The 15,302-nt window shown below is 40.1% G+C and overlaps 1 protein-coding gene across 2 annotated transcripts in view; it reads left to right on the top strand.

Annotated features, from left to right (window-relative positions):
* Positions 1 to 832: 832 nt before the first annotated feature.
* Positions 833 to 15,302, top strand: part of kdm4c (lysine (K)-specific demethylase 4C) — a 29,077-nt gene continuing 14,607 nt past the window's right edge. The window contains exons 1-13 of one of the 2 annotated variants that reach the window (XM_053329775.1): positions 833 to 1,010; positions 2,768 to 2,934; positions 3,136 to 3,311; positions 3,719 to 3,833; positions 5,069 to 5,262; positions 7,700 to 7,749; positions 8,687 to 8,790; positions 9,051 to 9,188; positions 9,438 to 9,631; positions 9,923 to 10,173; positions 10,390 to 12,416; positions 12,540 to 12,651; positions 14,197 to 14,378. In XM_053329775.1, the coding sequence (XP_053185750.1) occupies positions 2,791 to 2,934; positions 3,136 to 3,311; positions 3,719 to 3,833; positions 5,069 to 5,262; positions 7,700 to 7,749; positions 8,687 to 8,790; positions 9,051 to 9,188; positions 9,438 to 9,631; positions 9,923 to 10,173; positions 10,390 to 12,416; positions 12,540 to 12,651; positions 14,197 to 14,378 (3,687 nt within the window). In that variant the 5' untranslated portion in view covers positions 833 to 1,010; positions 2,768 to 2,790. Of the gene's footprint in view, positions 1,011 to 2,767; positions 2,935 to 3,135; positions 3,312 to 3,718; positions 3,834 to 5,068; positions 5,263 to 6,710; positions 6,804 to 7,699; positions 7,750 to 8,686; positions 8,791 to 9,050; positions 9,189 to 9,437; positions 9,632 to 9,922; positions 10,174 to 10,389; positions 12,417 to 12,539; positions 12,652 to 14,196; positions 14,379 to 15,302 lie in introns of those variants that run through there. The other variant, XM_053329784.1, reaches the window with a different exon arrangement.

The following is a 15,302-nucleotide window of genomic DNA, read 5'->3' as shown; positions in this document are numbered from 1 at the left end:
ACAAGATCTCAAAACTACGAGAAAAATATCATAAGCATGGCTCAATATCTCATAATTATGAGAAATGATCTCAAAATGATGACAATCCCATAATAACGAGAAAAGGTCACCACGAGAAAAAGCTCAAAATTATGATTTTATATAAGAAAATATCTAAATGTATGACTTACCATCTCATAATTATGAGAAAAGATCTCAAAACTACGAGGAAATTATAATTATGGCTTAATGTCTCATGTCTTAATGTCTCTCAAAGGTCTCAAAATGATGACTTCATAATTATGAAAAATATCTATAGCCTAATTAGGAGAAAAATCTCACAATTATGACTTAATGTCTCATTATGAGAAAAGATCTAAAAGAATGACTTACTATCTCATATTTAAGAGAAAATATTTTTAAAAATGACTTACTATCTGATATTTACGAGAAAATATCTAAAATGATGACTTACTATCTGATATTTACGAGAAAAGATCTAAAATAATGACTTAGAACCTGATATTTACGAGAAATTATCTAAAATGATGACTTACTATCTGATATTTACGAGAAAAGATCTAAAATAATGACTTAGAACCTGATATTTACGAGAAATTATCTAAAATGATGACTTAGAATCTGATATTTACGAGAAAATATGTAAAATAATGACTTGGAATCTCATAATCTCAAAATTTAGATTATCTGAAATGTGTCCTTTAGATGCAGGTGCAGCGCCTCTCTCCACTGGTGGCTGTGTTTCAGCCATAGACTGTATGGTTTCAGCTCATCTCCTGTGCTGCGGGTTTCATGGATCTCACAGTTCATGGATAGGACTCCTGCAGCACCGTCCGCCTGTCTACCGTGTCCATCAGCAGACTCTCCCGGTGTAGATCTGCGTTGCAGCCGGTCTCAGACGTGTCCCGGTCACGGAGAAGCAGCAGCAGCCTGAGCAGCTGTCATGAGAATCAGCTGGACGAACAAGGAAGGAGATAAACAACAACACGACTCCGTCTTTCAAAATCAAGGTAAAATGCTGCATCTTTGCGTGGGAACTACATGTTATATCCCAGTGTAAATGCAGTATGGTAACCAATTTTATACCACTTAGTTTAAAAAGGGTTGTGCATTTGGTGACTCTCGTGCACAATTAGCCGGGCTATCAACAGCTAGCTGTTAGCAAGCCGGATAAGTTGGCACGGTCTCATACCAGCGGGCATCTCGCACTGTCCGCCTTGTCATTGTCCAAAGGTTTAGCACTAAACTTTAACTGTGAGTGCAAATTATGTAGACACTGCACAAATGTCAAATCAAATCGTTTGTAGCACGCAAAGTCACATAGCGTGGTAGCTAGGGGCCTATCTGCAGCCACCTTGCAGAGGGACATTTAAACCCCATTGACTCCCATGCATTCACAAGTTAGCTAGCCAAATAGTTAGCTGCTGCTCTCTCTTTCCTTGCTGCTCTCTGGACCTGACTCGACAGGTCCAGAGAGAACATATCAAATTCACGTCGAAGAGTGACCATCTAAATATAAATGAGCCGGACAGCAGAGCTAGCAAGCTGCGCTATCTGTTCAGCCATCTCTTGGCATCACAACAACAACGTAGGCTAATTGGCTAGTTGTGTTAGCTTGCTTGGCAGACAACAAAGATCAAGCCAAGCTGCAAAAGCTCGTGTTGAAATAAAAGCGAAGTTAAAATTTAGACGAGATTATATCTCCATGCAGTGTGTTTAATAGGTTTGTTTTTAAATAAATAATACTTTAAATACGCACGAATAAGATGGTGCACCTTTTAAAACCATTGTTTAAATATGTGGACAAAGAGATGTAAACACACTGTCTAAACACTGCAGCTGATCTAAATAACAACTTGTTTCAGCTCGCCTGTTACATAATCGGGTCGCACGCCATTATATTGTGGTTTGCAGTTAAGTATCGGTGTGAAAAAACATAAGGTTGAACATCAGAACAGCTTTAGTTTGGGCAGTGTGATCCTTTGTCTAAACACAGTAAAGTCAGAGTTGGGAGTGGGATGGGTGGATGGGACAAAAATCTGAAAAGGGTTGTTGGCATCAGCAAGGATCAAGGGATCAAATCGACATGTTGCACCTCTACTTCCATCTAGTGGTGAACTTTCACTAACACGTAGACCAGCTGCTTCATAGTCTGGTTGCACACCTGTAAAGTACATTTAGTGGTACATATTGTTATGATAAATATTAAACAAAATGAATTTCCCCCATGATTTATAATTAATAATTAATTAACAGTAACACCAGTGTAATATTGTATAGCATCAATTTATGAGTCATGTGTGGGAAATGTAAAATGAAATTGCGAATTAGCAGCAATTAGAAAACGCTGCACATGTGCTTAAGTCTGATTTTTTAAAATTTTTTATTAACTTGAATATAATAAATAAATAAAAATGATGTTCCCAACTGTAATGTTACACTATATGTCTTTAACAGTATCAGTAACATCTTTTCAGCACTTTGAAAGAAGAATATATTTTATTATTAAAAAAAAAAAAAAAAAAACTTCAGTTATTATCTTGATTTTGAAGATTTTACTCTGTATGATAATCCTTGCACATAATTTAGCTTTCAGAATAGTCTACATTTCAATTAATAAAGTATTCATTTATTTACTTGGCCCTACATAACTAACAAAATAACCTATATATTTTAGCTAACCCAATATCCATTAACACTGGAATTTATAAGTAATAAGTTGATGATGGAGCACGTTTTTCTATTTGTTTATTTATTTTTTGTTCAGGTTTCATCTGGTGAGGCGGCAGGATGGCGGGGGCAGAGGTGTTCACCCCTGCAAACCCCACCTGCAAGATCATGACCTTCAGGCCTACTATGGAGGAGTTCAAGGACTTCAACCAGTATCTGGCTTACATGGAGTCTCAGGGTGCACACCGCGCAGGCCTGGCGAAGGTAGGAAGTGTTATCAATCTCCACTTGGGCAAAATTTAAACCTTCGATTATAGTCATTAAGAAAAAAGAAAGACATTCAGACACATAGAGTGACATATTGTAATACTGGAGAAATCCGCTAGTGGCCCTGTTAGACATGCAGGGCTTACTATTGCTTACCCCGCCCTCGAAAAGCCATTTATTCCTCTGTTTGTCCCTCAGGTGATTCCTCCTAAAGGCTGGAAGCCTCGTCGTACCTATGATGACATAGATGAGCTGATGATCGACGCTCCCATCCAGCAGATGGTGGCTGGCCAGTCAGGGCTCTTCACTCAATACAACATTCAGAAGAAGCCTCTTAATGTGGCGGAGTTCAGGCGACTAGCTAACAGTGACATGTGAGTATAATAGAAGACTGGTTTCTTGACTTGATTTTATGGACAGGAGAGAAAAGTCTTATAAACATAACACTGAATGTAAGCATTCATTTGCCTTCAGTGTTTACAGTAAGTAAAGATGCAACTTTTGTTGTGTTCAGGATATTTGGTCTGGTATATTACAAAACTTACCAATATTAAACAATGTTTTTAGAGTACAGAATAGCCTCTAAGAAGACTGGATACTTGGCAAATTGGCTGGAGATACTTGGAGATACTTACTAACACCAATGATGTATATGTATCTGTTTGATGTTGATTTATCATCATGTGTAGTCTGTATCCAACATAGCTGCCAAAATGACATTACATTGTCACAAATGTTCTCCATTTCAAGTTTACAAAGGTCCTGTCTTTCCTCCCCGCAGGTACTGTACACCTCGCTACCTGAACTACGAAGATCTGGAAAGAAAGTATTGGAAGAACCTCACTTTTGTCTCACCCATATATGGTGCTGATGTCAGTGGCAGCCTCTATGATGAGGTAGTTGCTTTTCCCTTTCTCCACATGTTCGTTCTGTTCTATCACTCGTCATTCAGGCTCCATTAACACCTGGTTTTAACATGTCATCTGTACCTGGATGAATTACCTGGATAATGACATCCGATCAATGGGTCTTTGCATATACACCTGGTATTATAATGTGTTCCCGTTTTCTCACTTGTGCCCTCATTGCGATGGCACAAACGGATATCATTCACATTTTTGCAAGGGAAGGCTTCTAGCTACTACTACTTTTTGTAGTTTTTACAGGGCTCACTTTAACTGGCAGAAATAGGTGGCGCTAGGTGGCCTTTCTTATGAATGTGGTCATAATTTAATGTATGCATTGCATTGGTTCTGTCCATATAAGAGTTGATATTGAAAATCACTTTGGTGGATTGTACACATGCATGAACTGTTATATAAAAACATAAAACATTTATTTCTATCTGTCTTAAAACGATGTAATTTGAATAATCATTGAAAATAAAAACAGAGAAAATTTAAGAGGGAGTGCTCACCAGTATTAGTGACTGCACACTGATATTTCTTTTTTTTCATATTTTTTACTTAATGAATTACCTTCATGGTAGGCTTACATTAAAAATAGTATATTGAACCTTTGATAGTTACAATCCAAAGGCAGCATGAAAACAGCCTGCAGCACAGTTTTAAAAAAAAGTGGTGTATGTTGTAAACAGTGCTACAGTGTATTTATCATGGCTGTCAATAGAGGATTATAAGTGCTGCTGTTATGGCATGGAGCTCAGAAAAACTTTCTTCATCTCCAGCATAAACAAAAAAGGTTACTGAAGTTCAAATTCAGTTTCCAGCTTCAGGCAACTCTTGCCAACAGCAGCACTTTAGAGGCATGGCATACTTGACATTTGTAACTTAAAAAGAAGCAAAGTGACCAATTTCCCTTAAAGTGGTGCTGCTTGCTCACTGATTCTCATTGTCATATAGATGTTTATGAAATTAAACTACTGATTTGTTCTGCTTCATATTTCACTTGCTTCTTATTAGCTATTCGTTATATTGTTTTAAAGGAGAGAAAGGGGCTGATTTGATCATCCTGCAGCATGATGTTATATTATACTTTATATTGCTGATACTGATTGGATTCAAAACTGTCACAGCCAGCTCTAATACCAATTTACAGGATTAACTCTGGACATCCATAAACCAGTCTCACCACTGCTGTGCATCTCTAACCACTGTTTCTAATCTCACAGGATGTGGAGGAGTGGAACATTGGCCACCTGAATTCTATCTTGGATGTTATTGAGGAGGACTGTGGTGTATCCATCCAGGGCGTCAACACCCCATATCTGTACTTTGGCATGTGGAAGACCACTTTCTCCTGGCACACAGAAGATATGGACCTGTACAGCATCAACTATCTCCACTTTGGAGAGCCCAAGTCCTGGTTAGTGTGAAACAGAGATGTAGGTACAGCAGGTGGATGCATAAAGAAGAGACAATTGTGCAACATAATGTAATCCAGCAATACCATAAAATTCAGCTTGATCAACAGCAGCTCCATAACAAAGTTACAGTCCAACTCATCAAAGTAATCTTCACGAGTATTTTTTTTACTTGAGGTGCTCTGCTCCTATGTTTACATTCACTTACTTTATACAGTGTGCCAGTGATGGTTGTTTCTGTGTATCATTCAAAGTTAAAACCACTGCTGCCAATGCCAGTTAATTACAGTTACCTCAACATATTGGTGGAAGTAAGAATAGAAGTATTAGAAGTAAACTTTTTGGCTTTTTTGTGTTATCCTGACTATCATGACTTATCATGTTCTTAGCTTAACATGTTGTTAGCTAAAACATGTTCGCTAACACCGGCTACATGGTGTTAACTGGTGATGTTATAGACAGAAGTGAATGTGGCTTGCTAGCTAGGCTGTGTTGACCTTCTTTGTGTGGTGGGCCCAACTCCACAAAACACCACTTATAGAGAGGGTGGCCATCTGATTCAAATTAAACTGTCTATCAAGCCAGATGGGCCAGTGATTGTAGTTTAGCCTGAGCAGATACAAGGTATAAGGCCTGATTAAAGGACCCATGTGTAGGATTTAGTGGCATCTAGTGGTGAAGTTGCAATTTGCAACTAACTGATACAAGCACTTGTAGTGGACATACATTGCTCTGCCACATTACATTGCAGCCTTCATCCACATCTTTTTTTTCATGATTGACAATATATTCATATTGCAAAATGCATGCAATCTCATAGCTTTCATTTTATTTACCCCAACATTCTGTTTCACATGGGCTCAGGGATTTGTTCCCTCAGTGCTTGTTTGCACACTACAGAGGTGGCCACCTGCAATAAGTGAGAGTCCAGGTGCTTGTGAGCTTGATAGAATAGGTACAAGTCCATCAGCAGAGGTTTGATTACACATCCAGGGATTGTGTATGTGAATGTGTTATTCTCAAAGGGTGTAAGCATATGGTTTGATTGACTGGAAACTGTCATTACTGTCAATGGAACAAGGAAAAAATTAATATTTTAACCAGTCAACCAATACAATACAGTGTGTCTGGCCTTGAATAAGAGATTGCCCATCTCTTTCTTACCTTTTTAGTAAGTAAAAGACAATAAGGGGGTTTAAATTAATTGCATATATTGCCATTTTTAGATATAGATAGAACATTTACTAGCTTTGATGTTAACATACTTCTATTTGAATTTCATTTTTAAAAAAACCACTGTATTAGCCAGAGAACATGGAAACATGATCAAGGCAGTCACAGTCCAGGTTTTGCATAGGTTAAATTGGTATAATGGTTAGATACATTCTTTAAGAAAGGAGGAGCTGAGCAGGTAGATGAAAATGGAACTTGCTTTTTATTTCTTTCTCAGCTCGGCTTGCTCCATTTTTCTCTCCCGCTTGCCCTGGAGGGAGTTCTGCTCATTAGAGCAGTGAGCCCTGCAACCCCACAGGGATCAGTGTCACAGCCAGACAGTGACACACGTATACACAGACACACACACACACACACTCATAAAGAGCAGCCTAGTGCACCAAGTACCCACCCACCCACACACATACACACACACACACACATGCATACCCTTATCATCTTGCACACACACTGACATGCAGTCTTTCATCTTGCTGCTATTTTGACATCTCGTCCCTGGAGGAGAGTGGCTTAAAGATGCACCCCTCTCACCTCTTCTCAATCCTTTACCCCTCCAACTCCCCATGTCACCTTTACCTGAGGTTGCCTCCGCCTCTCGCCCTGTCTCTCACTGCCCCGTTAAGCTGACAGGTGATATGATAGAAATGCCACAGACCTGAGGGCGGATGGTGCTAGTCAAATGGAATGCCTACTCAAACCTTGAGGGAATTCTATCATGCTTCTTGGTCAAAATGAGATTCTGGAAACAGCTTTACACAACAGACTTTAGTGATGGTTATTTCTCCTCGCTAGAGACAAAATTGGCTGATTGTTTTGAAATATTACTGAAATTAAGTACATTAGACAGTCTAAATTGTAGAGTCAGCATTTCCATTAAAAAAATAACAACAGGCAGGTTATGTGCGTTTTTTTTTGTTTTTTTTTACAGTAAATTTAGATGAGACCAGGGAAACAGCCTTCCTGCATGATGTAATGGTGAAATCTTTATAAATTATGTTTTTATCAGCAGTGCAAAGTGGATAGAACTTTATATGCCTTCTTACATTTATTCATTTATCTGCCACTTGATGGCAGTCTTGAAATTGCAGTGTCTCTTCTTGAAAGCTTTCCTGCACCCATAATGAACAATGCATGTTCACAGATTCGTACACACAGCCAAAAATAATTCTGTTTGCTCCATATAGCTGTCTCTGTTGTCTCTAACAGGTATGCCATCCCCCCTGAGCACGGGAAGAGACTGGAGCGCCTGGCTACAGGTATGGGAGGTGGTGGTAATTAAAAAAATATTAAATAACGTTTTCAGCATACAGAAGCAGGTCTGCATTAAAGAACAAAGAACAGCACATAAATTAAACAGAGACGGGAGAGGCCACTAGAGGTGATGGCAAAGCTAAAGAGGCAGCATCCTAATGAGCTCTGACTACAAACATGCAGAAACTGCTGCTATTAGAGATATAAACTGTACAAAGGAACGTATTGTATTGACAAACCACTTTAGGAAAATCTATACTGTATGGCAGCAGTAGACTTAATACATACAAATACAAATGGAACTAAATTATTTTTAGTCTTTCAAAGGAGCACAGCTGAAGCCTCTGCTGTCTGGTCCATGTAAAGTTGATGTAAAATCTGTTTGAACTTGAAATGTTGGTAACTTCACTGAATGAGTGAAGAGCAAAAAGGATGAGATGTTCCACATGCATATTACAGTAGATTGTGCAGTCAGTTGTTACAGGCAGCCATCTAATTAAGACAGCAAATCCTGGCTGGTTATAAATCGCTGAATGGAAAATAGTATTGACAGTTTTCATTGATCAAGCTATAAGATGATTGACAGATCACGAATAGACTCTTGATAAAGTGTTTAAGTCATTTATCAGATAAAATGACCAACATTTAGTAAATTGAAGACTATGATGAATTGTGAAATTGAGACATTTTTATGAAGAAATTATTGATGAATTGGTTGATTGTTTTTTTCAGTGATAAAAAATATTCCTTAGTTTTTCTAATGAAAAAGTGTCATTTTCATTTATAAATATTTGAAATGTTGCAACCAGTAAAAGTACATAAACTTTAGTTTTTTATATTCATCTTTTGTCTTTTTTACTGAGTCTCTCAGTTAATGATATGTGTGTCTGTGTGCCTGTGTGCCTGTGTGTCTGTGTGCATGTGCATGCAAATTTCTATCAGGTTTCTTTCCCAATAGCTTCAAGGGATGTGAAGCTTTTCTTCGTCACAAGATGACTCTAATCTCCCCTTCCATACTGAAGAAGTATGGCATTCCCTTTGATAAGGTAGGCTCTCAACCCCTTTGAAAAATTACTCTGTCCTCCTCTTCTTGCTATTTAAATTCCATTTATTTATGAACTTTGTGAAAACAGCTTTTGCTGCCACTAATGTTATCCGTGCTTGTTTTGATTGATTGCATGAATCTGCAATTTTAATGTTTTTTTTTTTTTAATTTGTCATTCAAAAAACAAAAGGAAAAACTTTTTTTCTTTTAAATCTCTCTCACGCTCCCTTCTCTTTCTCCTTCCCAAACATTAACTGTCAGATTACCCAGGAAGCTGGAGAGTTTATGATCACCTTCCCTTATGGCTACCATGCTGGCTTCAATCATGGTTTCAACTGTGCTGAGTCAACCAACTTTGCCACTGTGCGCTGGATAGACTATGGCAAGGTTGCCACACAGGTATCATTCAACTTTGATCAGTCTTGTGATAATTTTCCTTAAAAACCTGTCTTACTATGTGTAATTGATGAAGTGTCTTGGCTTTAAATGCAGTTCATTTCAGTAACATTCTTATTTTTCATTGAGTATCAGGCAGAACAGAACAGACTGTGATTTTAGCATCAAAGTGGACGGTCGTGCAAGTAGGCCCTCTTTATGTTTTTCTAAAGCAGAGGTTATATTTTCCTGTGTTCTCTTTCCCTCCTCTAGTGCACATGTAGCAAGGACATGGTAAAGATATCTATGGAACCATTTGTGAAGCGTTTTCAACCTGACCGGTATCCAAACTGGATGTTGGGCAAAGATTCGACACCAATTGACCACACATTTGCCACTCCTAGTAGTACACCTGAGCTGCAGAGCTGGTTGCAGAGGCGCCGCAAGACAAAACCTGCCAATAAAGGGTACTGTATTCTTACTCAAACAATGTTTCTTATGTTATTCATGCAGTACTTTTTAAGACAATTGTGATACTGCTGCTAATAGTGTTGGAGGGGCTTAAATCTGGAGTAGATATGGTGCTAAACATGCATTTATAATTTGATATATTTAATTTAAACATAAGATTGAACCTTGAATGGAAATGTATAGTTTTGTCCTCTGTCAGCTCTGATATTTATTCTAAATTAATTATAAACCAACAGAGTTTTTAGTTTCAACCTTTTTTGATTTCTCCTTCTATTTTCCAACAGCAGCACCCACTCTCGAATGCGCTCCAAGCGCCTCAGAACCACAGAGGAACCTGTTGGTCTGGATGGCAGCTCGGCTCTGACCAGCAGCAAGAGGAAAGGTCTGGGTGGTCCGCCTGGGCCCAAGGTGCGAAGGTCTGTCGCAGGGCCAGCCTGCAAGGCAGAAAAGTTGGAGGAAGAGGAAAAAGAGGGGAAAAAAGAAGGCAGGGAAGCTGAATCAAAGCACAACCAGACTCTTAACTCTGCTCAGCTTTCTGGTAAGAGACTGACTGGCACCAGAAGGTATTTCAGACTTTGGATATCATTTTGAACTTAAGAGTGAACTGGCCTGGCAGGGAGTACATGTGTGTATTATGTGAATGATTGAGATAGTGTATCTGAGTGCCTACAGTATCTTCCTCAATCTAGAACATTTTATGTTCCGTGTGTTTGTTGTATATTACTCATTTTATCCATACCTTTATCCTCTACAGGTGCTTGCAGACAGATGTGTGTTGTCAAGGTAAATCGAGTAGAGAGTAATCGTTTGGGATTTTCTACTGTGGATCCTAAAAACTCTTGCTCCAGCTCCTTTCCCTCCCCTGCCTCAGTAGTAAAGAATGACTTAAAGGCAGAGACAGACACTCATACTGACCCTCAATACATCTCAGAGTTAGGGGTCATGAGCAGGACTCCTGAAGGACTCAGACATTGGCCTGAGGCTACCCAGATGCATCCGGAAATTAATGAATCAAGGTGTTGCTCTCCTCAACCAAAAGACCTCTCTTCTCAGGATTGCTCTACCAGGGCTGCTCCCCAGGAGACCTCAAAACACAGCTTATCTTCCCACACAACAAACACACAGATGGGCTTGTGTCCTCCAGACTCTGAAGCTCAGACTTCTAGTTCCTTGTGTCGAGAAGACTCTTTAAGCTTAGCACCAAACACTGAGAGCAGCATGGACACAGGTACTGAGAATCACATTAATGACACTGCTAAGGCAGAGAAAATGGACACTGTTGACCCAAAACATATCAATCCACACTCCACTAAAGAAGCACTTTATGATCCCAGAACTGAGCCAGTAGAGGGGGGTAGTTACACACCATGTGGCCCTTCTACCTCTTTAGGACACAATTGCAGTTCAAAAAACAGCAGCACTGAAGAAATTATTTTCCCTCCTCTGTTACAGAGGAATGCAGGAGATATGCCACATCTCACTCCTGAGCCAGCAGATAAGGTTGGAATTTGTCCGTTGCCACCTGTACTGACCCAAGAGATGCCCTCACTCACCCCTGCGGAAGATGGGTTAACTCACAGACCGAAATCTAGAACTTACACTCACCAGGTTGCACCTGTGCTTCAGCGGGAGACGCCAGCTGGCTCCCAATCCTCACATGGAGCCAAACAGGAGCAGACAGCGACTGACTCAAAGATGTCAAAAGAATCTCTTACTGCAGAACACGCCAACAACTGGCATTTAGATCCTCCAGCAGTATCTGGTTTAGAACGTAGCACAGCTCATTTAACTAGCAATGCTATGCACAAAATAACATCTGGTGGTGTCCAGGAAATGCTAATAATCCCAGAGATTGCAGCAGAAAAGGGTCACACAAAGCTAGAAAATCTTACTCCTGGACAGAGTAATGTCTCCACTCACCACCTAGTTCAGAGCGTTGCACCCCAAACAGAGCAGCAGTCCAGCTTAGCAGAGTTAGAAAGTAAAGATAACTCCAAGGACCCAGCTCAAAGAGACAGTGCCTTCAGTCTCAGAAGTACTGGCTCTCTTTTGACTGGTGCCTCAAACAATAATCCCCAGGCCCCTTCCCCTCCAGTACGCTCTCAAAATGACAGTCACTCAGCATTACAGCTTCACAACACTACATACTCCCCTTCACATTGTACCTCATACATAGAGCCCAAACCCTTCTCCAGCAGCATTTGGAAAAACTTCAACTCCCAGGGTCCTGCAGTACTCATCCAGAGTCTCCACCCAGAACTCCCTTCTGACTTCACCCATGATCCCCTACCTTACACCATGTGGACGGAACCACAGTGCAAAGAGGTCACAGACCTGGAGGACCCAGAACAAGACCTCCGTGAGTCAGAGAGCCAGGAGGAGGAAGCTGGGCCTCTCACCTGGGCCCAGCTTGAGCCCACCACTTTAGTTTCAGTTGGTGCTGTCGAGCCCCTGGGGTTTTGTGGAGATTATGAGCTCCACAGAGGGGAAACAGATGGGGCTGAAGCCCTTTCCCTCTGCAGGGAGCTGGGGAGACAGAGGGAGACAGAGGAGAGTCTGCATTCAGATACTGCTGTTTCACCCCCAATGACGGGGGTAGGAGAACAGGACGGCGTGTCCGATATGGAAGAAGGCGGGTCTGAAGAGGCAGACCAGCCAAATAGTGCCAAGGGAGAGACCAGTAGTGATTCATCTGATGAAGAGGAAGAAGAAGAGGAGGAAAATGATACAAGCAACTACGAATGTGATGAATCAGGCCTGGAACCTGGGGAGGTTTGTGCTGTGAGTGTTTTGTCTTGTCCAAACACAGTCAAACACACTTAACTCTTGTGCTCAAATCTTCCATTACAAGTCTTATCTAGATTATTTGCACTCTAATACCTTCCAATGGTGCCTGTTTGCCAGTACCCTGCCCTGTCAGTGAAGAGAACTACTAAGAGCTGGCGTCACCCACTCAGGAAACCTACTGCAAGGGCTGTACCCACTGCCGTCAAACAACAGGCTGCCAGTGATGATGGTGGGCACATTCATACACACACACACACACACACACACTCACACACTCACTCACACACACACATACACACACGCACACACACACACACACACACACACACACACACACACACACACACACACACACACACACACACACACACACACACACACACACACACACACAGATCAGATCAGGGTCACGTTTGGGGACATTACATAGACTTAAATTCATTTCCTGGAGACCCTAACCTTAACCACTGACTCAAAAATCAGGTTTTTCCCAATTGGCATCATGGCTTTTGTCTTCAGTTGGACAAGCTGTCCCCGGTTAACTAGTAGTCTAAAATGTGTCCCCGAAAGTAGCCTATGACAGAGCACACACACACACACAGTTCATTAAAAGGTATCACAAGGGTTTAGTCTAAGAAAAAAACAAAAAACTACTGCATTCAGACAGTTTCACATGCACACACTGAAGCCAAGAGCCATGCTCATTTCAATAAAAACCCTGGGACATTTCCTCTTGTGGTTTGTGCTGCATAGTGGGTGACACCAGGCCAGAAACCATGATCCTTTTGACTTCTGGTGGTTGCATTGCAGTGAACCAGAACGTTGCCATAACATTTTTTTTGTAGACCAATTGGGTTTGTACACCACAATCCAATTGTCAACTTTCTTAAAAATCATGACCTTTTTTTGCTTAAATGGATAGTGTAACCAGCATGAAACCAGAGTGAACAATATTTACTATGTTGCCTTAATACCATTAACAACAAATTTTTAAATATTAGGTAATATCAGGTAACATTTGTGTTCTCCCACAGTTAAGCTTTTTTGTAAATGTTGAACTGTTCCACTTTGCGGTCCCCTCTTCCCCTCCTCATTTTTCACATTTTATGTCCACCCAAATGATTCCTCTGACGTCAATGTGCACATAAACCCAACAAATTCAACTCTTAGACCTACCACAGTAAAATGACCCAGTGATAGATACTCTATTTGTTTTTCATGTTTTTAACAGGGAGGAGTGCATTCAATTAACAACTACTAATGCATATATACACACACACACACAGTCACATTCATCATTTCCATGGTTGTGATGAAGGATGAATTATTCAGCAGCCATTTTAGTTGTTTATCCCTGAGTAAGAAATGACCATGAAATGACCATGGCTATGAGAAGCCTATTTTATGATGATGAGTGTTCTTAATCATTTTGAGAAAATGTATAAACAGGCAGGCTCCTATTAAACAGACAGGCTCCTATTCATTGAAACTGTTTTTCAGGTCACTGGAGAAAATTGTCACCACTGTGGATGGATTAGATCTGACTTAGCTGCAAGTCTATTAATACTGCTGAAGTCAATTATGAGAATGATGCTATGTTTTTGATATTCAGGTCACGCTATTGTCTCAGATTCCGAATAGGCTTAAATAACAAACTACCAGACGAGAGATTTGTACTTGGTGTTGCATGAATCATCAGTTGGGCAAAAGTAAAAGAGACACCAGTTGAATAGGTAATTGCAAGATTTTGAGACTTAATTTTGTCTTCACTTAGAGCCCCCTGAAGCAAGCCTGGCAGAGGAGGAGGAGACTGAAATTGAAGCATGGGCGAAACCCCTCGTTTACCTGTGGCAGAGCAGGAAGAGCTCCTTCACAGCAGAGAGGGAGTACAATGCTCATGCAGCCACCATGCAGCCACATTGTGCTGTGTGCACACTCTTCATGCCCTATTATCAGGTGAGTAGGAGTTCAGCACACATATGACTAGTGTAATTTTGGTGGATGCTTGTATCTAAAATACATTACAGTTCCATTAGTGCATATATTGATTACAACATGGCCCACCTGATATATACAGACTCAAGCATAAATACACCTTAAATATGATTTGATTGTATCTTGTAGTCACTGAGCTGAAGATGGAGGAATCAATACTAGCAGGTCACAAACAGCAGGCCTCTTTGCTTTTGCCCCTTTAAGGATATGGTTAGCGATCTTCTATATTTTTATTATTGTCAACTAATCTCAAGTGTAGATGCAAGAACCCAGAGCAATGTTTTTAATAGTTTTTTGACAACAATGCAACAACATATCTATGTCACAGAGGAATATACTGTATCATGCTTTGGATACACACAATACTACTAGTAGAATCAGTTCATTGTTGGTTTGGCTCTGCACTTGAAATTTGTTGACAATAAGAAAAATATAGAAAATCATCAGACATATCCTTTAAGGTACAGTCGAGTTGGGTGATTTCAATATAACCTGTGCTGGCTAATTTATTTTTCTTTTTTTTTTCCTTCTCCTCCAACCCAAGTAATAATTATACCCCCAATTATACATACTGATTTTTGATGAACTCACCTGTCTTTCTGTAATTTAAGTCCACGTCGAAGAGACATATCTGGTATTTGACTTTAATTGCACATTTCATTTTAAAAGTGAAGAAACTGACGAAGTAGAAATTGATTTTGCTGACCTGATGGATTAACATCAGTCAGTTCGTTGAATGAATGGAAAATTTAAGATAAACTCAGACAAGTTCCCGCAGTCTTATCAAATAGGTTGATTAATGCCATGCTACAAGTGATTCTGTATTTCCTGGTCTAGCGTTGCATAGCTGCTGAGTTTATGTATAATGAGCTACTTTGCTATTGT

This window comes from Scomber japonicus, chromosome 2 (assembly GCF_027409825.1).
Source record: "Scomber japonicus isolate fScoJap1 chromosome 2, fScoJap1.pri, whole genome shotgun sequence".
In the NCBI taxonomy this organism is placed as follows: Eukaryota; Metazoa; Chordata; class Actinopteri; order Scombriformes; family Scombridae; genus Scomber; species Scomber japonicus.
This window is presented reverse-complemented; position numbering and strand designations above follow the sequence as displayed.